The sequence below is a fragment of the Catharus ustulatus genome, chromosome 5 (assembly GCF_009819885.2).
Source record: "Catharus ustulatus isolate bCatUst1 chromosome 5, bCatUst1.pri.v2, whole genome shotgun sequence".
NCBI lineage: Eukaryota > Metazoa > Chordata > Aves > Passeriformes > Turdidae > Catharus > Catharus ustulatus.
This window is the reverse complement of record NC_046225.1, coordinates 67,922,764-67,947,147: the sequence shown is the minus strand read 5'-3', so window position 1 is coordinate 67,947,147 and position 24,384 is coordinate 67,922,764. Positions and strand designations below refer to the sequence as shown.

The 24,384-nt window shown below is 42.7% G+C and overlaps 1 protein-coding gene across 6 annotated transcripts; it reads left to right on the top strand.

The window, feature by feature from the left end:
• The first annotated feature begins 1,873 nt into the window (after positions 1–1,873).
• Positions 1,874–18,258, top strand: RNF4 (ring finger protein 4). Of its 6 annotated transcripts, none has more exons than XM_033060111.1 (8): positions 1,874–1,913; positions 8,457–8,620; positions 9,083–9,203; positions 9,901–9,980; positions 11,225–11,234; positions 12,351–12,516; positions 15,118–15,166; positions 15,508–18,258. In XM_033060111.1, exons 2-8 carry the CDS (start codon positions 8,612–8,614, stop codon positions 15,655–15,657), a joined length of 585 nt encoding a protein of 194 aa, XP_032916002.1. In that variant the 5' UTR covers positions 1,874–1,913; positions 8,457–8,611; the 3' UTR covers positions 15,658–18,258. The 6 variants fall into 6 exon arrangements, with proteins under 6 accessions (XP_032916002.1, XP_032916006.1, XP_032916005.1 ...); XM_033060115.1 differs by having other exon boundaries at positions 1,887–1,913; positions 8,590–8,620; XM_033060114.1 differs by lacking the exon at positions 1,874–1,913 and adding an exon at positions 1,927–2,001 and having other exon boundaries at positions 8,590–8,620.
• The last annotated feature ends 6,126 nt before the right edge of the window (positions 18,259–24,384 follow it).

The window sequence follows — 24,384 nt, the reverse complement described above, 5'->3', positions numbered from 1 at the left end:
AGAACAGAGGTGTTTTATTATTTAAATGAAATTAAAGACACAGACATGGTTATGTTGGGATGGCAAGGAAAAAAATACCTAGTACAAATCTCCAGCACTCCTCACCCAGAGGAGAAGAAGGGAAGACAAGTCACTAGGGGAAGCTACCAGCTCATCTACAAACAGCCCAATTACCAGGCACACAGCACTAAGAATCCAGAGAAGGACAGCTGCTTATTGGACTAAGGTAAAACTGTTGGGGAAAACCCTTTTTGATAGTGAGGTGAGGGCCTTGAAACACCTCTGCAAGTGTTTATGAGTTAGACATTGGATCTGGAATAATTATTCCATGGGTAAGAGGTAACAATCTCCCACATTGTTAGCTCTGATGAATTTTGCTCAGTCTTTTGGAAACACACAGAGAAAAAGAATTTCTTCACAGAGAGAGTGATTAGATATTGGAATGGACTGCCCAGGGAGGTGGTGGAGTCATACCCCTGGGGATGTTTAAGGAAAGACTGGGCATGGCCATGGTCTTGTCCTTAACACCAATACAATGTTAAGAAGCAGGCATTACTTTATTATGGTGCCAGATGCACAAGGGTAACTTGTGTGTGCATGGCTGGCTAATTAATGTGCATGGCTGGCTGAAGGTGACATATGTATTTATTAGCCAGGGATCACAGAATCACAGAATATGCTGAGTTGGAAGGGATGCACAAGGATCATCGAGTCCACTTCCTAGCCCTGCACAACACCATCCCCAAGAATCACATCATGGGATTGTCCTGAGAGCATTGTCCAAACACTCCTTCAACTCTGTCAGGATTGGGGATGTGACCACTTCCTTGGGAAAACCGTTCCACTGCCCCACCACCCCCTGGGTGAAGAACCTGTTTCTAATATTCAACCTAAACCTCCCTTGACACAGTTTCAGGCCATTCCCTTGGGTCCTGTCACTCACCAAAGAGCAGAGATCAGTGCCTGCCCCTCTTCTTCCCCTCAGGAGGAATTTGTGATTGCAGTGAGGTCTCTGTCTTCTCAGGTTCCTCTTCTAAACAGACCAAGTGCCCTCAGCTGCTCCTCAGACAGCTTCCCCTCAAGACACTTCACCACCTTTGTTGTCTTCCTTTGGGTGCCCTCTATTAGTTTATATCTTTCTTATATTGTGGTGCACATATTAATTAGAGAAGTGTTAGATATGAAGTTTCCTAGGTTTGCCCAGTGAGCCTCAGAGGGGCCTCTTGAGGGTCTTTAGGAACCCCTGGAGGTCTGACACACATGGCGTGGTTTTTGCCCTTGGTATAAAAGCTGCACCATGTTTCTGAAGGAACTGGATTGGGCTGACCTGGCTTGTGACAAGGCGCAGTAACCACCACAAAGGTCCATTAACTTCTCTGCATGAGCAGTTTGTAACAGTCTGGTTGACATGGTGGTGTTCAGTCATCGTTAGACTTGATGACCTCAAAGGACTTTCCTGACCAAACTGATTCTACGATTCTGACATTCTGTGAAACGTTTCGAGAAGATGAGGGGAGGGGGGAAGCGGGGGAAAGGGTGAGGGCCACCCCAAAGCTCACACACACTCCACCCCCAGGTGTAACAGCTCTGGAGAACACAGCAAAAGCACGGTCTGGTTTCGGCCGCTCCTTTCAGAGACTGTCAATGCCGAACTAACACGAGGACCGGGAGACCTTTCCCGAGGGATGGCGAGAAAACTCAGCGAGCCCCGACAGCCCCGCACAGGCCCCACGCCGGCGCGGAACTACAACTCCCAGCATGCCCCGCGGCAGCAGAGGGGGTGGGGCCGCCCCTCTGCCCCCTGTTTGATTGACGTGCACGCCAGCCACTCCGCGAGCGCAGGACCGCGGCTCCGCCAATGACAAATGCGCGGGGGCGGGCGCTGTTGTGCGCCGCTGCCGGCCGGCTCTGAGGTGAGTGCGGCGGGCCGGGGGCTCGGCCGGGGGGGAGCGGCGCTACCGAGTCCGTCCCTGCCGCTTGCCCGAGGGTCCGGGGCCGCAGGTGAGGGAGGGGAACGGGAAGGGAAGGGGAAGCGGAAGGGGAAGCAGCCGTTCCCGGCCGCAGTGGGGGGAGCGGATGAGATGCGGCCGTTCCTGCCGGCTGGGCCGGCGCCGCCCGCGCTCCGGCCTGAGGACGCTGCCCCAGCCCCAGCCCCTTCCCCGGGTGCGGCCCTGTCCGAGGTGCTCCCCCGCAGCCCCGCCGAGAGCCGCGTGACGGGTCCGCCCTCCCGGGCCCGGCCGGCTGCTCCGGGGCCGGCTCCGGCTCCGCCGCCGCCCGGTTCACGGGGCGGCCCCGCCGCTCCTGCCCTGCCCTGCCCTGCCCTGACCGGCGGGCGGCCGCGGCGCCGAGCTGCGGGCACGGCTGGGGCTTCCGCCGCTCCTGCCCCTCTTCCCGGGAAGACGTGTCTGTTCTCCGGAGGAACAGCCGGGGCTCGGTGGATGTAGCTGCGTGAAGTTGTCGCTGTGCCCTCCCATTTTGTATGACAGTAGGAGTGGGGGAGTGTTCCTCGCCTGCCTCAGCCCGAACCTGCACTTCATTACAGGATGTGGAAACACTCGGCTACTTTTGGTTTTTTTTTTTTTCTTTCTTCTGTATTTGGTTCTTGGAACTACTGAAAGTGAGTTGTGGCGTCTCGCAGAGAAACTTGTGCAAGTAAGAGCAATGAGCTTTTCTTCTCGCCAGTATCCATTATTTTTTGTCTGGAATAGGACATAAGGCCGATGAAAAGGTTTAGTGTATTTTGTTCTGTGGATGGGTTTGGGGGATTTCTTGGTTGTTTTTGGAACTGTTTTGGGTTTTTTAGGTTATTCGTGAACCTGTCATATTTGTCTGTAGAGGCAGCTGCCTGCTTAGAGCAGGCAGACTGGTGTATCTCTCTGGTAAGCTGGTTATCTCTCATCTATACTCTTTTTATGCTGCATCTCACCAAGGTATTTTAGTATGAGAACCTTTTACCTAATTTGGGTAACAGAGACTCAGTTTCTTTTTTCACTGAAGTTGGTGTAGTGATTTGAGAAAATGAGAGCATCTTTAAAAATACTGGAAATACTGGGTAGGAAGCTTTTAAAAAGTGAAACATTCTTGTTCTCTGTGGTAAAAAAAAATAAAATTGAGACTAGCACTTTGTGCCTGGTGTGTGCATCTTCTGAGGACAAAAATCTTGTTGTGCAGATGCATCTTCGATTCAGTGTTTCCTGTTGTTAGGGGTACAAAGAGACACCTGGAGTAGAAATGAGAAGCAAAAGCTTGGTGATTGCTTGAACTGGCTACCTAGAACAAAGGCCAGACAGAGTTGGGAATAAAGTGGTCAACAGAAGTTTGATCTGTTTGCATATCAGGGGTTAATTGTCCAATTACAGCTTCAGGTAATGCAGACATATTCCCCAGTTTGCTCCCCCCCAACTTATTTTTGTTTGTACTTTTCAGGCCTGAGGCTGTGATGGTGTGACCTTGGTTTTCAGTCCTGGAAGGATCGTTTTGTCTGACCAAACTATGATGAGAGCTTGCTAACACTATGTGTAGTTCAGAGTTATACACTAACCTGGTATAGGATCTGAAAAATATAGAATTAAAACTTAAGGCATCGTTCAGATATCCCATTTTGACAGGCTCAACATATAATGGTGTTGTCAGTTGTGCCTTCCCAATTTTTGGATTGACATTATTGGTTTCTTCAGGTAGGCACTTCAATGTATTGGTTGTGATGAATATGAGGATTAATATGAGCTTAAGTCTTGTTTGTGTTAGTGAGACAGGGAAAATGTCTGTGTCTTGCTTCAGACCAGGACTTCATTTTGAGAGTGATGCAGGAAAAGTTTTCAGTATTCTAGAGAATCAATTGTTTTTGAGTGGTAATTCAAACATGTTTAATTAGCTGAACTTGAACTCGGTGGAAATGTTGATTTTTTTTTTTTTTTGTAGAGGAAAAAGCAAGAGACTTTAAATGATGAATAGCAGTAGTTACTCTTCCTAAAGTGTAAACATTCTTAATTTAAATAGCTTGACCTTCTTTTTTCTCAAGTACAGAGAAAAGTTGGTACTTGTAGTCTTTGAAATACAAGTAGTATTTGTTCTGAGATCAACACTGCTTAGGAACTGCATGTGCAGAACTCTGCATATGACAGGAAGGGGAGTGGCCTTTTCTGGTACTGTACCATCCTGCAGTGAAGCAATAGAAAGTCTGTAAAAGTTAGAAGTATTGGCTTGCTAAGTTGATCTGCTAACTTTTACACACACAAAAAAGTATTTTTAAAAAGGCATAATTTTAGAATTTCGAATTGATGTCTGCATGCATCTTGCTATAAGTCTCACAGATAACTGCAGCTACAGCTGTAGTGAGCTCACTGGGTGTCTATGGGTTGTGAGGGGGAGGTTGCTGCATTCCTTGTTTTATCAACTCCTGGGAGACTTGGTGGTGGGTGGTTTCATATTGACTGCTGGAAGAAGAGTGTTATAGGCCTTATCATAAACTTGGGCTGTCCAGTCCTGTGTAACAAACTTTGTCATTAAATTAAGTGGTCCTATAATTTTGAAGATATTTAAGGAATTCTTCTAGGTGAGTTTATCTCTTAATGTGCAAGGTACATACCCTGTTCCTAAACTTGATCTGTAGTGTATTTAAGAAAGTAAAATCTGCTTTGTTTTCAGAATGTTTGGGCAGTTAATATTCAGTGAGGTTTCCCAGATAAGCCAATAATGTGGAAATCTATAGCCCCACAGAAAAGGTTTGTTCTGGATCATAAGGCTCCTTCCATAGTCTTAATAAATTCCAGCAGTCAGATTTTCTTAGTAAACAGACTCTCCTGAGATGAGCCATGCTGATATTGATGAACCTACCTGTGATGATTTGAGGTAGTTTTACAGTGATGGCTTCCCTGTGGGTATCTGTGCTCAGTTCTTCAGAAGCAGCTTCTGAAGAGGTTTGGAGCTGGAACATTTGTGCCTTATATGTACTCTCTGCATTAATTATAAAGGAACCCAATTGTCAGTGTTCTAAGATTCTGAAAATTAAACCGTCTAAATAGCAGCAGTGTGCTCTATCACTTAGGTCAAAAGGTGGTTCTGTCCTCCACTGCACTTGAGCGCTGACACAAGATCCTCTGAGACATTTCACAGTAATCCTATGTTCACAGACATTACAGTAATCCTCTAAATAATCTGTTTTTTCATATATGGATAAAGAAGCATGTGAGTATTTAAAGTGGATAGGATGGTCTTAACATGTCTTCAATTATGTGTTACTTCAATTTTCAGCATAACTTTAAAATTCGAGTTTATTGTTTGGTTGGGTTCATTTTTTCTTCTATTAAAGCTCTCCTTTGGCCTTTAAGTTGCTCATAGCCCAAGAGAATATGTACAAGTTTTTGTTTGGAGTCATCACAGGTGTTCCATACAATGTTCTTAACCCTTTCTAAAGATACTTAGTTAATAAACCATTGCACTGGGTTGTATTCAGTGTTAAGTCTGAAAAGCACCAAGTCTTGTGAAACCACCTGGGTATTTTACATTTAAACCTGTGCTGCCTGATAAATACAATAGGCTTATTTTTTGCTGTCTTTCAGCAGTGCAGACAGGTCAGTGTTGTTGTTCTGAAAGATTCTATTTAAAAACAGTTCTAACAATTTGTAATTTAAAATAAGCTTATATAAAGTTCATTTTTATTTCTCAGGTGTGTGCACCAATTAACATTCCCCAACTTTTTCATGTCCAGTTTTTTTTTTTTCCAATTTGATATCTGAGGAGAATGGAGGAAAATGTCTTTTGGCTTTCTTGATGAAATAAAACTTACAAATAGTCTAGCAGCCTAACTTCTTAATATACCTCATGTGTTGCTCACTCTTGTTCACCCTCTTGCTGTGTGCAGAAAATTGGTTTGCCTAAGTAATTTTTCATTTAATTTCTTGCTGGTCAGTGAAGATAGAAACTTGTCTTGAAGCAATTATTTTGAAAGAGCAGGTATGTAAGGCTTAGGGATGATTCTATCCCTTGCCTCCCTTGTGCTGTGTCTCCTCCTTCCCCTCCCTCTTCTGTTGCTGGTGGTGTGACTTGAACCAGACCAGCTGGGATGGCAAATGAAGCTCACTTCATGGTTGGCCAAGGCCAACTCACTGTCAGTCCCCTCCTGTCCAACTCCCACACTCTTCCCCCTGTCTCCTAAAATCTCCAAACATGTGAATAATAGTCATATGGAACTAGGAGCTTGTATAGCACCTAGAAAATGTGCTCACAGAACAATCTCTCTGTTCTTCTGGTTTTTGTTTGGTTGGGTTTGTGGAGGATTGGAGCATTAGGCATGGTCTGGTTTTAAAAGTTCTTGTCTCCTATTCCAGCAACTCAGTAAAGTGACTAAAATAGGACCTTCCCAAGAATGTTGATAAGGCTCACTGAGAAGCTTTCTTTCCAAACAAGTGAAATGAAATCTAGACCTTAAGTGGGATGAAATGTTGAAAGAGAGTTCTTTTTACCTGGATGCAAAGTGTTGTGGAAATGATTGCATAGGTGAGTCCTGCATTGAGGAAGCAAGAGACTGACGTCAGTGTACCTTCTCTGGTAGTCTGAGTCTTCAACATCCCAGGTGACAGCATGAGACTATTTCTTATCTACCAGAAAAACTGAACATGTCAGTTTAGATTTCTAAAAAAAAGTGGGAGAGGGTGTTACACACAATAGTTCTGAAAACGAGGTCTGTTGGGCCCATGGACTCGCTAAGCCTTAAGTCTGGTTTATGTGGTTCAGCTGGGGGGGGGAAGGCATATTGGCTTCCATTTTGGCTTTTGTGCCAGTTTTAAAATGAAAAAAAGTGAGAAAATTGATGAGTGGTGTATTGTGTGCCTTAAAACTATACATAAATACATCTTTGGGCTTCATAATAAGTACCAAATTGAGTGTAAGCATTTTTCTCAAGCATGTTTTGTTTTAATAATGTCACAGGTCAGTGTTAGTGGGTCTCTTAAAGTGATTTAAGAAATGGTGGATGTAAGTTGAAGCAAAAAAAGATCCATCAGGTTTCCTTTAACTGAAGGCTAGGATTGGCTGGCAGTGCTGTTCTACCCCACTGTGTGTTCACATGTTTCCCCATCTGGGGGTAGACTGCAGTGTGTGCTGGTCTTGGTGGCAAAATCAGTCAGCTCTGGAAACAGTTCAGCAATTCTTGTTTAACATAGTGTCCCAGTTTTGGACAAATTGAGGAGGAAACGTGTCTCCTCTAATAGAAGGCTGGTTTTAGCAACCCCTCCCCCGTGGGTTCCCACAGATTCAAAAGGAATTCCCTTGGAGAAAGTGAAAAAACCCTGTCAATTCAACAATCAGATTGCTTATGGGCATGTAAAAAAAAAAAAAGAATAATGTTAAATAATGAAACCTCTCACTGCTCTGAAGAGATGGTAGATTCAGGGTCCTTTGTGGAGGTGTGGCTTGGTTCTCCCCAGAGCTGGGGTGCGGCGTGTGGGGGCCCCTGGGCAATGTTCTGGTGTTCTGGACCGGAGAAGAGCTGAACAGTTCCAGAAGAAGCCATGTCCCAGGAAAAAAACTTATTGCCTCAGCTAATGAGCAAGAAGTTAGCTAAAAACAAGGAAAAACTGTCTTTCTCTGGAGAAAGAAAGCTGAGAGCTGGGAGTAACTGAGAGGCTTATCTCTGCTTTTGAATGCAGGCGCCAAAATAATTCCACTACTTCCCCCACCCACTTGAAGCTACAGGACTCGTATCTGAGCACAGAACAGACAGTAGGAGATCCCAGACCATACAGTCACCCCAAGACACATAGTTATTATTTTCCTGGTCCCTCCACCGTGTCCAGTCGTGCCAGCCCCAGTTTTCCACTGGATGTTGGACAGGGGGTGACTGTACTGCAGTCAGGCTCCAAGATGAACCTTCAGTACCCTGCCAGTTACTCAGAACTGCCTTTATGCTTTTCACCTCTCCTCTTTGACAGGTAGGGCGTGCACACGTGCAGGTAAGAGAGCAGCTACAGTGAACTCATATTCTCCTGCACACCAGCAAGTACTTTGAAACTGAACTTTGTCTGCTTCTCCTTCTTTAAATTCCTCTCAAGCTGTTTGGCTCCCACCTGTTGGAGATGGGTTATAGAATAAAGCTGCTTAGCTGGAGTTTAGGTTCTCTGAAGATGGCTGTTCATGACAACATTCCCTCTGATTCCTGCCCACAGACATTGCCTAAAGTATCATTCAGTTGCTTTTCAGTTCAATGTCATTGGCATTTCATAATATTCTCCTAGAGCTGTCAAACTCACTTTTTCAGGTGTTTAGTTCACAGGTGAGAATGACCGAGGCTTCAGGCCCAGCTGCAGGTGTCTGAGGCTCACATACTGAACTTGGGGACTTCCTTCCCCTCTGGCTTTGGGCAGAAACTGGTGGCTCAGGAGTGGAAATCTTGGAGCAGGGGATATTGGAGAGTACAAGCATTGCAGACAGGTAACCTTCTCTCTTCTCGTTGATAGGTTTGGAAGAACATTGTCCTCTGACCTTCAGAAACCTGGAGTTTTTATCAGTGAGCTACCTAAAGGAATCTAAGGAAATTATAGCTGTAGCTTCCTTGCCGTTACTTATTTGGTGTTTGTACCTCTTTTTCAGTGGTTATAGATCAAGAAACACTATGAGCACAGTAAGTATTTTGCTAATCAATGCAAACTTGACTCTTGAAACGTGTTTTCCATTGTATTTCTGTGAACTATTTTAAGAGTTTGTAGCTAATACACAGGAACATAACTATATTGAATCTTCTTGTAAGTCCAGTAAAGATTTTTAATCACTCTGGGTGCTAGCACTAGTACAGAAATGCTCACAATATCTACAAAAACCTGATAAATTGTGAACTAGTTTCTCATTTGCAAACCATCATGATAGGCGTTTTCTTGGCAGCTGGTAAGAGATCTGGATCTGGGGTGATGTTTTTTCCTTGCTGGAATCTATTCAGGTAAGAATAACCCATATCACCTTTTGATGACTATTTCAGCCATTCCAGGAGTGGTTTCTGTACCTTTGTGTGCTTTCACTGGTGTTGTGAAATTGAGGGCAATGTTAATATTGCTTGCACAGAAAATGCTAAGTCTTTGTTCTCTCTTAGACTCAACGGAAGCGCCGTGGAGGAACAGTTAATTCTAGGCAAGCTCGAAAAAGAAGCAGGCTCATAGCTTCTACTGCTGAAATGGCTTCAGAAGCAGAGCCAATAGAACTTGAAGAAAGTGGTAAGCTTTCTTTTGAAGTGATAAGAACATAAAATGCTTCTGGAGGGTTTGGGTCCAACTGAACATGTGTTTTTGCCAGTTTCTAGGCCTTTTACTGGAGAAGAAGGGGAACATGATTTTAGGAAGTGCCTAGTATGGCATCGTTAACCTACTAAAAACTAGTTTGGTTTGTTACTGAGCTACGATGTATTTGCCACTAGTGATAGATGAGTTGCACAGCAAAGGTCCTCAAGAGCTGGTCAAACATCTGCATGTCTATTCAGGTTAACTGGGAGTTAGAGCAGCTGCCACACTATGCAGAGTGGCAAACTAAATTTGGGAACTCCCAAGTTTGAAGAAGATAAGGAAATCCCAATACCTCAAGGGAACATGCACAGCACAATACTGTTATATCCTACATGATTCATGTTATATTTCTGTGTGATAAACATTCTCCTGTCAGATGGATTGAGTGTTGCTGTGTTGTCATCCAGCAGAACTGTGTGAGAAGCTTAGCTGCTCTTTTGCATTTCGGCTTGCTGAAAGCAGGGCTGGCAAAGCTCTCTGTGGATTGCTGAGGGCAAAGCTTGAGTGAAACATTGGATTCATTCCTGAAGAGAAGGTAGACAGGAGATGGTTGAATCTCAGGCTGTTACACAGTGCTAGGCAATTTTCCTCCTTTGTAATCTCTGACCTTGATTCTAATTTTGTTTTTCAGCTGGTGAAGAAGTAGTAGATCTCACATGTGAATCTTCTGATCCTGTAGTTGTTGATCTAACTCACAACGATTCCGTTGTGGTAAGTAGTGAATAGCACACTTGCCTAAATATTGTAGTCAAATTAGTTTTCGCATGTATTGCCTGATAGAATCGGACTTCTAGGGTGAGTTTTGAGTTGGGTTGTCAAGGCATGAAGGTCCTGTGTTACAGATAGCAAAGAAGCTTCTCTGGAGGTGCACTTGCAGTTAGTGATAGGCTAGTATAAAATAACTTTTTACTCCAGAACCTGAAGTTTATATAGATCAGTCATAAGTAATGTAACATAAAGAGATGCAGTTGATAGTTGAAGTTTTTCTAGATATATCAAAGATAGAATCATAGAATTTTTTGGGTTGGAAAGGACCTCTAAGGCCATTCACCCAGCATTACCAAGTCCACAACTAAGCCATGTCTGTAAGCACCACATCTTCTAGTCTTGGAAATGCCTACAGGGATGGTGACTTCAAGCCAGTGCCACTGGGCTGCCCTGAGCAGCCCCTTCCAGTGCCTGATAACTCTTGGTGAAGAATTTGTTTGTAATACCCCTATAGGGCAGTAGTTTAAAGAAAAAGCCAAAGGAAAGAAGAATAAGTAAAAATAAGTTCAGGTTAATACTCCAGGAAGTCTTTAAAAAAACTTTTTTTTTCCCCTGCTCTTTTGAAAGCTAGAATAGTCTCTGCTCCAGCTGACAGTTTTGTTTATCTCCCTCAGGTTTGGGATGCCACTGCTGTTGTGCCAAGCAGAAACAAATAATAGGAGTAGCATAGGGAGTATTTCTTGCTGAGGTTATTCCTGAGCCTTTGCAAAGGAAAGGCCTCAAACTTAACAACAGAATCTGCGCTTACCCTGCTCCAGTTCTACCAAGAGAGGGTTGGGAATTGGGTTTCTTTTCTTCTGCCATAGTATGAAGTCTTTATGGAAATCAGTGCTGAACTGGCCTGTTTGAGGAGAAAGAGGGAAAGAATCACCTGAAACCCTGAAGCATGTAACTGAAATGGGGGAGCAAGTAGGAGTGGGTTCAGGTGGTTCTTAAGTTGCCTCTATTTCTAACCCCATTGGAGCAGTGGGAGCAGAGCCATCAGCATCCAAATAGTTGTTTACAGTGAAGCATTTAATATACTATTTTTAATATTCCTAATCAAAATAAGAGTAATAGGCTACCGTTCATAACTTGTTTTGTTGGAACTGCTGTGCCTAGCTGGTGTTTGTATGTAACACCAGGGGTGCACAACAAAGTCTAATTGTATTTTCTTTTCTCTCCCTTCCCATATCTATTGATGCAAGATTGTTGAAGGTGAGTTGACATTTTAAAATCGATAATGGAATTCTCCTAATTGTAAGAATTATTTTTGTTTGCCTTTTCCAATGAATTTGAGCAGCATTTATTGAAGCTGCAAAAGGCCAAGGACATTGCTAAAGCATCTGCCCGGTGCCTAATTAGAGAATTAATCCAGTCTTTGTTTTAGTCAGTGTCAGAGCTTGTAAAAAGTATCTGAAATAAAATATATCAAAAGCTAGTCTAAATACTTTTTATTTTCTAAAGACAGAATTTTTTAATCCCCAAGTTGACCATAATTTTGATTAGCACTAGATTATTGGTTGTGAATGAAAAAATGTTTTGTTTAACCTGTATTGCAGTGAAGGAACTAAAGAAATCATCTGTGCTCATAGTATTCACTAGTCTAACATGCCTCACATTTTGCAGCTAGAAGTATTAACTGTTTTTCTACTTCAGGTGTTAAAATAATTGCAGGTCTAAAGAAGCTCATCTTTTGCATCTCTCAGACGAGGTTCTGATTACATCATTGGGGATGTATTAGTATGTTGTCAGATACTTATTTAGAATGTAATCTGTTCTGTGCTCTGAATGAAGCAAGAATAAGTGAAAAATGCCTAAGTTAAAAGTTGTAGCTGAACACTTAGGCAGGAAGTAGTTTTAGTTTTGTGACTTTTTATGTAATTTTATTGTTTTGTAATTGGATTATTTCCACATGAATACTGGAGTTGCAGAGATAAAGTTAAGTTCAATCCTCTCTCTTCCAAGATACAGCAATTGTTGCAGTTCCTCAGCATAGGATTGGAGCACTTTCTGTCAGTAAGAATTGGGAGAATTGTCTTCCCTTTATAGGGGGAATTAATTCACAGGTAGTGTAATTACATGGAATATGTGACACTGAGGATCTTCAAGATTAAGTTTTAGCTGTTTGTGGGGTGAAGAGAGCAAATGTTTCGTGTCAGTATGTAACAGAATAGTCACAAAATATCACGTCTGGACATGCTCAGCCTTAATATTTGGAAAACTAGTTTAAGATTTTTTTAACTGAGCTGAATACAGTCTAATCTTGCATTTCAAGGATAATTCCAGGGAGACAGATGATAGTATAGCTAACTTAACAAAATTAAATTGCAGAGAACCAACGACAAAGGAGAAATCTGAGACTAAGAAGCCAGCGCCAGTCAGACAGCTGTGTACTGAGCAGTGATGATGAAGATGAAACAAGAGATAATGATGTGTATGTGGCTGATAAAGCATCTCGAGAACTGGGACCTCTGGAGGAGGAAACTGCAAGTTCAAAGTACGTATGCCTCATGGCTTACCGAAGCACGATTGAGTTGAGCTTCTTTTGAGCAGACAGGAATAAGTTGTATTTGTCATCACCTGACTTTCTTTGAAGCTTTCATTTACTCTGTTCCGTCTTTGACTGAGTATGACATCCCATGTTGCATGATAGTCAAATGATACCATTTTCACTGTAGGATGAAAAGCCAGCCCAAAAGAGATCTACAGCTTTGTATACAGCCTTAAAGATGAGTGTGGGGTATGGCAAGGACAGGGGAGTTAGTCACAGGCCAGAGCTCATAATGTATTGCATTTGCTTTTCCTACACAGCTCCAGTAGTTATGTTAGATATAAAATATAAAGTATAAAATACTTCTGTTGGTGTCCATGAGGTTTGGTGTCACAAGACTGGCAGGCAGCACACTGGCAAATTCCAGTACAAACATTTATGCATTCCCTGCTTGTTTTTTACATACTGTGCCAGTTGCTGCTTTTCTCTAAGCAGCTGCTGTCCTTCCCCAGTTATACTTGCAAGGTGATCCTGCAGGTCACGGTGTTACGGTCAATTCTTGTTCTGTCTCATGGATGTCATGGAGCCCTGATATGTTTGCATGTGGGATGGGAATCCTGCTGTTTGAGTCAGTAAAGACCCCATTCCTCAGAAAAAGAGTAAATCCTGCTGCAGTGTGTTAGACTAAGGAAATGAAATCTGGATTCTATGTGACTAGGCAAGTGTAGCCTTAAATTTTTAGCTTTTATATTTTTCAGATTCTGTACTGCTTTAGAGTATAACTCTGAACTTTATATAGAATGCTGGTTAGCTTTCTTCCCATTTTGGTCTGACTAAACAATCATTCTGGACCTGGGGCCTGCAGGGAGCCAGCTCCACCCGCAGCGCAACAGAGTAACAATTTGTAACAGTCGCGAAATGCTGGCTTTTGCTGACAGGTTGCTCGACTTGGCACCTCGGTTTCCACTTCTGGGGTTGTAAATGTCAGAAAATTATTCACATGTTAGCCACTCCTGAGTGTAAGCCGCATTTCCAGTGTGGGAGCAAAATTTTAGTCAAAATGGTGCCGCTTGTATTCGTGAAATTACTGTACTTACTTTATTCTTTTTTCTAGCCTCTCTTCTAGCCTCTCCAAGGCATCAGGAGGGCATAAGAATTGTAGTATAAACATCTTTTAAAGTGTTGTTTGGTTTTTTTTTATTGTGAGGAGCTGGAGGGAATACAGGGTTAAATGAAGCTGATGTGCTTTGAACCTTTTGGAGTAAGGCAGTGTAGGAGAGAACCTGAATATTTAGCTTTTGGGTGCCAGGTCATAAATATGCCACCAAAAAGTCCTATGCTATTGTAATCCATAATGTGCTTTGCCAATGGAGCTGTAGATATTTAAATTTTGGTTGTTAAGTGCTTCAGAGAACAAATACCACTAATTGGATAATATAAGAAAGTAATCGTTTGTTCCTTCAGCCTCCTCTGTTAAAGATTGCACCTTCCTGCTCTGGGTAGGTAAGGCTGAAAGAACTCAGTGCTGCAACATTTAACATTGACAAAAAGGTCCTTCCTGGTGCTGGGGATTGCCAGAACCATCTGTAGTGTTGAACTCTTCATCCTTTTAAGGTTATCATCAATTGTAATTTGTTACTTAAGTTTACACCTGGTGCCTCAATAATTTGAGGAGTGAAAATGGAGTAAGAGGAGTAAGAATTAGTGGAGTTAAATTATGTAGGTGAAAGTGGGGGTAGATGTTAGTAGTGCTCCTTGATTGAATTGAAGATAACAGGATAAAGGCCATCTCATGCTTTCTATGCCTGTTTGATTAATAAATTAAAAACTGTTTCAGCATGGGTGGTGACATAAGAAAGCCAAGTGTTTAGGGTAAAGAGTTCTGAAGGTGTAAACTAGAGATTAGTTTGTAAAGAAAAGTGTCAGGAAGCTCTTTTTGTTTCTGCTAGCTGCTGGTATTCAGCACTTGGGCTGGGATGTTCCCTAGGCAGCTGAGCTGTGTGTTGCTCAGTGTAAGTGCAGTACTGCTGTCCTGGAGGCTGAAGGCAGCAGAGATACATCTGTAACCACAGCTCAGGAACAGACACTGAGTCGGTCTTTCTGCCTTGGAACTAGAAATTTGGGGTTGAGTATTTCCTCACTTTAGTGTGCTCCTGACCTACATTTTATAAGGGGGAGTTCTTGGACTGTGTGTGTTACTGGGCTGTTGCTAAATTAGAGCAGGGGATTTTTGAACTTCTGACAGCCTCTTCCCTTTCTAGAATAACTTGTTTCCAAGGCACAGCTCAGTGCTTTTGTTACAGAGCTGTCATTGGTGGCCTGCTGGACATTAGTGCTGAACAGAGCAAGAGACTGCTGTGAGTTCTTGTGCTAGACCAGGGTGACTGAGTGCATCTTCCCCCTAGGGAAAATTCTTTCCTTTAGATTTAGGACAGGGACACCCAATCTTGTTATTACATGCCATAAACTGAGGAGTTAAAAAGAAATGCATCATGGCTAATGAGTGCACTCAGATGGTGAAGTGATATTTTGTGTGTGGGTAACCCTTGCTGTGCAGTGAAATTAATGGCTGCATGTTCTTTCTTGTTCTGTTCTCTGTACCCCAAGGCCGTCTGGTACTGTTAGCTGTCCAATTTGCATGGATGTCTACTCAGAGGTAAGGATCCACGTGCTGTCATCCTTTGTATTCTATGTCAGAGGGAAAGGGGCAGAGGGGGAGTGCACAACTCACTTCTCCAGTGTGTGATGTTACAGAGAGCTGGCTTGAAGCACAGAGCTTGCCTTGAAGCTCTTGATAACTTGTCAAAGTCACTTCTTGGTGATGGGGGTAGAGGGAGGAATCCTTGGCAAGGTGGCACTGAAAGATCTTCAGGTTCTTTACTATTCCAAGAGTAAAGGACAATTCCAGATATTTTAAGTCCTGTTTATGTGATAGCAGTAGACCAGCAAAGCTGAATTCTTTACTTCCAATGCCTGTTGTGGTTCCTTTTCTTCCAGATTGTACAAAGTGGACGACTGATTGTGTCAACAAAATGTGGCCATGTCTTCTGCAGTCAGTGCCTCCGTGATTCCCTTAGGAATGCCAACTCTTGCCCAACCTGCAGGAAGAAACTCACTCACAGACAATATCATCCCATTTATATATGAGTATTTCTATTTCTCAGGACAGACTCAACTGGATTTTGGGGGAAAATGTTATATTTTCAGTGCTCTGAAGATTTAAAGAGCAGCAGGTTGTGCACAAATCCAAATAAAACTGTTTTTTTGGAGACCAACTTGAACGTATCTAGACAGCTTTTTTATGGTCCAAGTTGCTTCTTGTTAAGTTCCTGGTTATCATGCTACATTGATGACTGTGTCTGAACTAGACCAGCAACCTAGACCAGGAAGGAAGCAGTTAATCCATTTCCTTCTACCTTTTTTAATGCTTAAATGAGGGAGTGTGAGTATTTTCTTCTTTCTTACTCTGTGAATTATTCCTACCTTCACATACAGGTATGGAATAGTTTCTTTTCAGAAGACAGATTAGCAATTTATGATTTCATTGCACCTTTTTTTTCATCCTGTAAGAAGCTCATGACTCTTGCTTTCTTGCATATCTTCTTTGCCCAAGTGGAGTGAGTTCTGTACTGATGGGTTGTTTTTCAATAAATCATCTTAAATTGACAACGAAGGTTATGCAATAAAGTAACCTGCTGTTAACCAGCAATGAAGTGTTTTGAGCAGAAGATTTGAACATGCAGGTTATTTTGAGCTTCATGTGATCCCAAGTACATAGACACATTGCAGCATGTACAATTTGAAAATAATTCCTTGGTTGTTTCTACTGCCAAGAATTCCTGTGTTCTAATCCCAACACTGAATTTATTTTCTAACATGATGAAATGGACTCTTGGGTTTACTTGTGCTGTAACACTCTCTTCTAATAACTGTCAATAATAGAGTCTTCACTAGGCTTCCTAGTGATGAACAAGACACAAATTCATCTGTATGCTGAATACCAAACTACCTACAGATCTTTTTACTGTATCAGGTGTTGCCAGTGTAATGCTTTAAGTTCAGTGTGTTTCACTTTGCTGTTCTCTGGTTGTAACTGGTTATTACACTGACACCTGACTGGATGTAGCCTGGTGAATAGGATTGAAAATTAAATAACTGTACTGTCATTACTGAGTGGAGGCTTTAAAAAGTGTTTGGTAGCAATGTTGACAGCTTGTTAGAGAAAAGTTTGATCTCCCTTTGCCCTGGGTTGTCCAGTTTTGTTTAAATGCAGTTTTAAACCAGGAGTCAGATGCGTCTCCTAGGAAAGATAATTTCTCTAATTGAGAAGGCAGGAATACACCAGTTTATGCACTCTTACCCAGTCACTTTTTCCCCAGGACTGAGTTCTAAATGTCTATTTTGAGCTTACAGCTAAAATGTCTGAACTGATCTGGAATCCAGGGTGAGCTGATAAAAACAGGTTAATGTAGACAAGATGATTAAAATCAGTGGTTTATGATCCACAGCTGTGGTAGGTGCATCTATGAAAGCTTCCAGAATTTGGCCACCTCTTGGCAGTTGGTTGCTTATAGAAACCGTTATAAGAACCATTCTGTGCCCTGGTGTAGCACAGCTGAATGATGTGTTTAATTAATATTGGTGTCACAGGTGTCTTTGCTGACCCATCCTTAGGATCTGTAGGAAGCCTTTAATTAAAGAAGCTCTTCTAAATTCGCTGTCTCAGGCTGCCTTGCAACCCAAAGTAAAGTTAATTTTTTTTCTTTTTTTCTTTCTTTTTATTTTTTAGTATGATGTTTCTGGATATACTAAAAGAGAGTTTTGTTATGTAAAGGCTGCCTCAAGAAATGCAGTACCTTCCCCACCCTGGTTGGGACTGACTTTGGTTCAGTGTTAGCAGGAATATGCTGTGTCTGTGTTGTGGCAATAGAGTGACTCCTACAAAGTTACACACAGGTAGTTCCTGTGGGCTCCCATGGGTAAGGTGAGCTACAAGCAAGGAATATGGCTGTCTCAGGATACTGCAGTGGCAGTGATGGATTTGTGTCCCAAAAAGCAGAGTTGATGCTTAAAGTATTAATTGTGTGAAGAGAAGCAGCGCAACCGTAAAACTGTAGAGATCCATAGAGGTTGCAGAAATTACTTTGTCCCAGTAGTTTAACAAAGAAACAGTGAATTATGGCTGGTTTTGCTGGGGTGGCTGCTGTGTGGAAGGAATGATCAGAAGAGGATATAAGGGATTACTACTGAGGATGAGGGTGAGTCACTTAACCATGCATCTTTCACAGTCTGCTAGCTGTAGCCTAAATGATTTTGCACAACTTCCTCCATGTAAATACCACTTTAGAGTTAGTGTCTCAGTAAATAGATCTAATTGAAACTTAGATATCATAAACTATAACAAAGTTTTTAGCTTTTGTGTACCCTGTGAAGTGCCACAAAATTTTGTGCATCTCAAAACAGGTATGTCTCAGTACATGGGGAAAAAATGGAAATTCATTACATGCTTTTTTCTTCAAGGGAAAAAAACTCTGATGTGTTTCAGTTCCAGCAATATTTGGCATTGGCAAGAACTCATATAAAATGAAAAAATCTTTATATTATGTAGATGTCTGTCTTGTTGTATATAGTTCAATTTTTCCTGTATTTAATTGTATTCAAGTCTGTCTGCCCATCTATGTTGAACTCTGCTGGTAGGCATAGGGTTCTCTTAAAAGGTGAAAATAAAACAATTGGATTGATCAATCACAAGTGCTTCTTCTTTTCATCACACTGGAGTCATCAATTTGTGAGGAAATAATCCTGAAGGCCAAAGCCTTTCAGATGCTGGGACCAGTGTGGGGCAAAGGACAGAGGGGCTGCCCGGGGTGGGAGGGATGTGGGGAGGAGAGGGTGAGGTCCTGCTGGGGTGGGGGCAATGGGCAGGTGCAGGGGTGGGCTTGTGAGGGGGAGCCTGGTGGCCAGTGCCAGAGGGAGCAGTGAGAAGGGTGGGAGGGTGTTGGGCCATCTCCCTGGGGTCCCATTGCCTGCTGGATGTGAAGCAGCCACTGGAGAGAGGCAAAGAGGAATGCTGAGGAGAGAACTGGGCACAGGGTAGTTTCAAAGTCCCAATAAAGCTCACTTGATTTTTTTCTTCCAAAGAAACTAAAGAGATGCTGCTTCCTGAAGGTTCCTTGGCTTATCCCTCTTAGTTGCTTTTACTGTATTTTTTATTATTTTTTACTCTTTATATTGTACACATATGGAGAAGCTGCATTTCCAAACACTGATGAGTAATTGTTATTTCATTTTACTTTTGTTTTTATCCTAAAACAAGCTTATAACTATTTTGCTTTCTGCTGTACTATCTTTGCCTTACTACAGTACATTCTGTAATAATGGATTTTTTTTTTTACAAGTCAGGATTAAAATGACAACCTCCATTATGCAATAATGTACCCTGTTGTTCAACAGCTGTCAGATGTTTTAAACAGGGGGCTGTATGGACAGGAAGACTGTAGTTATGGGGAGTCCTTGCTGCTTCAGTTAAACCCTATATCTGCTTCTGGTGGAATATTGGATCCATCAGATCCACTCTCTGATTTGCAGACAGATTTGGCACTTTGGGTGGATGAAGGATGCAGCAACTGCAGAAAGCTGTGCTCACTTGGTCTTTGGTTCTGTATCACACAGTTTTTGAAAGCAGAAGGGGTGGACATGAAACATGAACCAAATAGAAAACCAGGTCCAGGGCCGACCAGCCCTGGTCTAAGGAGCTAGGTATGAACCATGGTCCAGTGCTGGGCTGCACATGTGATCTGGGTAATGTTTGCAGTGCTGCAGTGTCTGAAGTGAATGCTGAGATTGGGAGGATGGTCCTGGAGGCTGGAGTGGAGACCATAGCTATGGACTGGGGACCAGAGCAGTAGCATCATGAGCTAGAAATTGGAACTACACAGGAAAATGTACAGAGGTGTTTGCAGCGTTTTTGTGTGCGAGCAGACAGTTGGCAAAGGAATTGCCAAGGGTAAGGGTTGGTGTATGACAGCTGAAACAGATTAGCAGGGCCATAGCTGCATTCTGGTTGCAGAGCTCAAACCTCCATTTGCCTGGGTTAGGATGATGCCACAGGTCTGGGGAAATGCTGACAGGTGACATGATGCCATCTATGATGTTTTTGTTAACTGGAGAGATGTTTCCTTGCATTGCGTCTGATCTACACTTGATGGCACTGAATGCTAATTTGATGTTCTTTTAAAATCTATTTTATTGTCAAGTGCATGCAGTTGAGCCCTTGGGTTTCTGAGCATGGTTGAACCTCCAAGTACTTTATATCTTTTTTATGTCAATGTTGCCTGATGATGTAAAATCCAGCTTGGTTGTTTGTGTTTCATCTGAAGATCAAGTTCATTGTGGTTTCTACAGTTGACTTAGGGCCTGTGAACAATGAGATGCTTTAGAGCTGCTTCCCATTCTGTCTGTAATCCCAAATCCTCCTACAGTTTGTCTTTGAGGGTTCTGGGAAGGTAAAAGAACAGGAATACCTGGTCTGGGGCTCCCCAGAGGAGAGGATTGCCATGTCTGTCAAGGAGAGTTGTCAGTGCTGTGTCCAATGCAGTCCAAGAGTCTGATGTGTCCCTTCAGAGAGGGTCCCACCCATGTGAGTGCAGGATGAATGCAGAGGTGATGTTGAAATAAATTGGGCCAGGAGAGCAGCTCTCTGTAAGGCAGGAAGCTTGAGGGGTCACACATGCCACCACTGCTCCCAATGGATGAGCCAGAGGAGGAGGAGGAGTGCAGCTTTATGTTCTTAGGTAGAGCTGGGGCATCCATTCTCATGAGAATCCCAAAGAAAGAGACTTTGGCTCATAGTCAAGGGGTGTCATGTTGATAGGATGCTGTTAGGTCATGGCGATGGAATCAGAGCAGCTCGGGATGATAAATTCATGTTCTGCACTGTTTTCCCAACATGGGGACACTATTCTCAGCTCCAGATATCATTTGAGCTCATTGTTTTAAGGGGTTTTTAACTCTGAATAGTGTCCCAGTGTCCTTTGCACTCCTTTCATTTGCATACAGATCAATGATGGCACCCTCCTCACAGGTGCCATTTCAGGGGAGCAGCAGCAGCATTACCTGATGGAAGGGAGAGGGCACATAGGTGAGACAACTGGGGACTGGAACAGAATGAGGCCAATAATTTAACATTAACAACATCAACAGGGTAAGGCTTGGAATTTAACACTGACAATTAACATGAAAACTGAACAAACTTAGGAACTTGTTCCTAACAATGTGATGTATTCTGGTTTTGTTAGGAATGAGAGGGAGGTCTCAAAGACCATTTAAAAATATTTTGAATTGTTGCCACATCCTTTACTCAGTTAAGCCCCTGATTACACCAGCAATGTAAACCTGAAGGCCTTACTTCCCCCTAGTAACTCTGCTACTCACAGCTTGTAGGTTCAGACTTCACATATTTTTATATTTCATAGTAGATGTTACCTTGAGGTTTTAGGTAAGCAGTTAAAAGCAGATACTTTAGGAATGGAAATGGGAATGGAGAACTGCTTATTTCTAATCCTGTGTCCTCTCTCATATTTCATGAAGATACTAGCATTAAAAGTCTTATACAGAAAAATAACAGGTTATGATATTGATTTAATGCAGAGGTTACAGAGGGCAAGGGATTAATGGTCATAGAGGTGTGTCTATATGAGCATTTGCAGATGTCAATTTTGAACCCATTCTAATTCTTTAAATGGGAACTTTTTTCACAGGGAGTGCACCAAATGTATTCATACATAGTGAGGGATTTTTCTTGCTTCCTGGGGAAAGAGAAGGTCCTCTGCTTTCTGTAGCAGTAATTTATCCCACTTAGTGCCTTGTGGAATAGGATAGATAGAGCAGCATTATTTTTTTATGTAAACTTCTATGTAGGTCTTTTTGCACATCTTGATTTGCAGCATCATCACAAGTGAACAATTCATAATTAGTGTGATTAAAAGTACATACATTGCAGTGGAAAGGAGCATGAAAGTTAGTCATTAAAACTCTGCTGAAAGTAGGTGGTATGCTATGGCTTCTTTTCTTGGCCATAAATTCTTCCATAAATCTTATTTTAAGCCTTGCTCAGTAGAGGAAGGGTATGAAACTGTGACTGTTTCTGTGACCAATATTACAACACCATTTCCCCAAATCATTTATTTGATGCCACAAAGATTGAAGTGTATTTCTAACTAATTCAGAAATCAAAATTTTAGACATGGATCATGCATATATTTGTGCCTTCCTTCTTGCTGGAGTGCAGACAAATGAATTTTAAAAACAGCCTGAGGTGAAGGTTTAAGTTGTTGGTTTTACAAGGCTCTTTAAAAGCTTCTTTTCTAACCTGCCAAATTATAGGATGGCTATAATTTGTTTAAGTCTTTCAACATTTAAGGGAATGCCTGCTGCACGTTGAAGCATTAACACCCCTGAGCTGAGCAAATTGAGCACAGGGCTGCAGGAGCAGCCAGGACTCTGCTGGCAAGGGAGATGTCTGCTCAGTGCAAGGCCTCATGAATTGCAGAGAGCTAATTGGGAGAAATGTTCACAAAAGACTGATTTTCTGACAACACTTCTGCCTAAAAAATATTTGAAGTGCTTTGGGCATTCTGAGGTTTCTCTGTCTGTAGAGACGGTTTATTAGACTTGCCATCAGTGTTCCTTTTATTTCTATCTTCTCCCACCTCTCATATCTGAAGGCAGAGAGCATAGCATGGAACAAAGTGCTGCTCAGTCATTGTCACCATCATTCAGAAAGAAAGGGGACTTCCAGCTGGAGGTGCTTGGACCCTAAATGGATTTTTTATTATTAATTTTATTTGATCAGCAAAAATCAGCCCGTTCCATAAAGTTCTCCAGCCATCTACAGGAGCTGCAAATTTTCCCCCAAAGCTGTTTTTGGAGGGGAGCAGAGACAAGCAATTCAAGCAATGCTGGAGGCTGGAGATTTAATAAATGCCACTGGGCTCCCAGGCATGAAGTCAGGCAGAGCCTTCATTTTGGAGCCTTCTTCCCTGAGAAAGCAGGGGTGTTGTTTGCTGTGTGTTCAGGGATGCCAAGGGAAAATGCTGACACCCAGTTTGCTGGATCTGCTGTGAATCTGCCCCTCCCTCTGGCAGCAGTGGGGTTTCACTGGGCCACAGCAGGGCAGTACCTATTCATCTGAAGAGATGAATGAAATAATTGTGTCGTGTGCACAGCAGCTCCTTGGAAATGCAAGGGAAGTAGAAAGGGTTTGCTATTAAAAAAAGGACAGGAAAGCTGTGTATACACTTGTTACACATTTCTACCTGTGTATTTTTTAGGATTTTATTGGTTTTAGTATTGTTTTGTATCTGTTAGGATGCACTGAAAAAGCTTTTTGGACATTATTTTGAAAACAAATGTGTATGTATTTATCTATCCTACACACTGATTTTACAGTTGGACTTGCAAAGCTTGGATATTCTGGACAGGAGTGAGACTGTCAGCTCTGTCCTCCTCAGCCATCCCTCTGGGCTTCCACATCTGAAATTGCAAATATCCACAAGACTGCACCCTTGATAGCTGAAACATCCCTTGAGTAAGGTGTTGTGTTTGTAGGCTGGGAAACGCCTTTTGGTCCTGGGCTTGTGTCCTGCATCCCCCATTCCCTGCCACAGTGATTCCCAGACAGAATCATGGCAAGCCAGACTAGGACACAGGGCAGTTCACTAGGATAGAAAACACTTTGTGTCTGATGTAGGTTTGGTCCAACACATAGGAAGAGTTTGAGGCTTTGCTAGGACACCCCTGGTGTTTGACAGCACAGCTTTGGCTCCTGGGCAGGCAGGAGCTCAGCTCCCTGAACTGAGTTGTGTTGCTCCTACCTCGTGCTGCAAGATCCCATGGGATAGACCATCCAGCACTGACATGCCTGGAATGATTTGGGAAGCTGCCCCCTGCTGCCAGATTTCTTCTGGAAAAGGGTTTTGTCCCAGCTGGGAGCATGTGGGAAATGTTCTCATGGATGCATTGACCTCAGAGACAGTGACAGAGGAAGTGACAGCACACAGGAGATTTGGGGTTGTGCCAATCCTTTCTGTGGGGTTTTGTCCCCTGTCTCTCTGATTTCTGGTTGTGGGATTAACCAAAACTTACAAATAGTGTAAAACCAAGGTGAGGAAATAAATGTTGGCTGGTGCTCACCATCTTGTTCTGGGCACACACCCTGGCAGAGGTCTGGGATAAGCGTTTCTAGCCAAGTCCAAAGCATATGTTCATGTAGGTCACCATTGGCTTTATTCTTCTTATGGTATAGCGCCAGCTTAAAAGGAACTGTGACCCAACCTCTCTTGGCAAAAGCATAGTCTAGACAAGGTGGCCTAGCACCCTGTCCAGCTGAATCTTAGAAATGCTGAGTGCTGGGGAGTCCACAACACCCCTGGGGGGTTTATCCCCATGACTGACTGTTCTCTGTGCGAAAAAAACTTCTTCTTTTGTCCAATCTCACCAAGAGTAACTTGTACCTCTTACCTTCCCTCTTTTCTAAGTGACTCTTTGTGAAAAGGGCATCACCATCTTCTTTGCAGCCACCCTTGAAACATGGCAATAAAGTTTCCCTTAAGCCTTCTTTTCCCAAGGCCATACCAACCCAGTTGCCCCAGCCTTTTCTCTTATGGTTGACTTCCCAATCCTCTGATCACCTTCCTGACCCTTCTCTGGACCCTCTCCACCTGTCCACATCTTTTTTGCATAGTGGGGAGCAAAACTGAACATTGTATTCCAGGTGTGGAATACTGACAAGTGGGATAATGACATATTTATCTTTGCTGGTGATGCCCTTTTTGATGCAACCCAGAATCCTGCTGCCTTTCTTTTTATATTGTG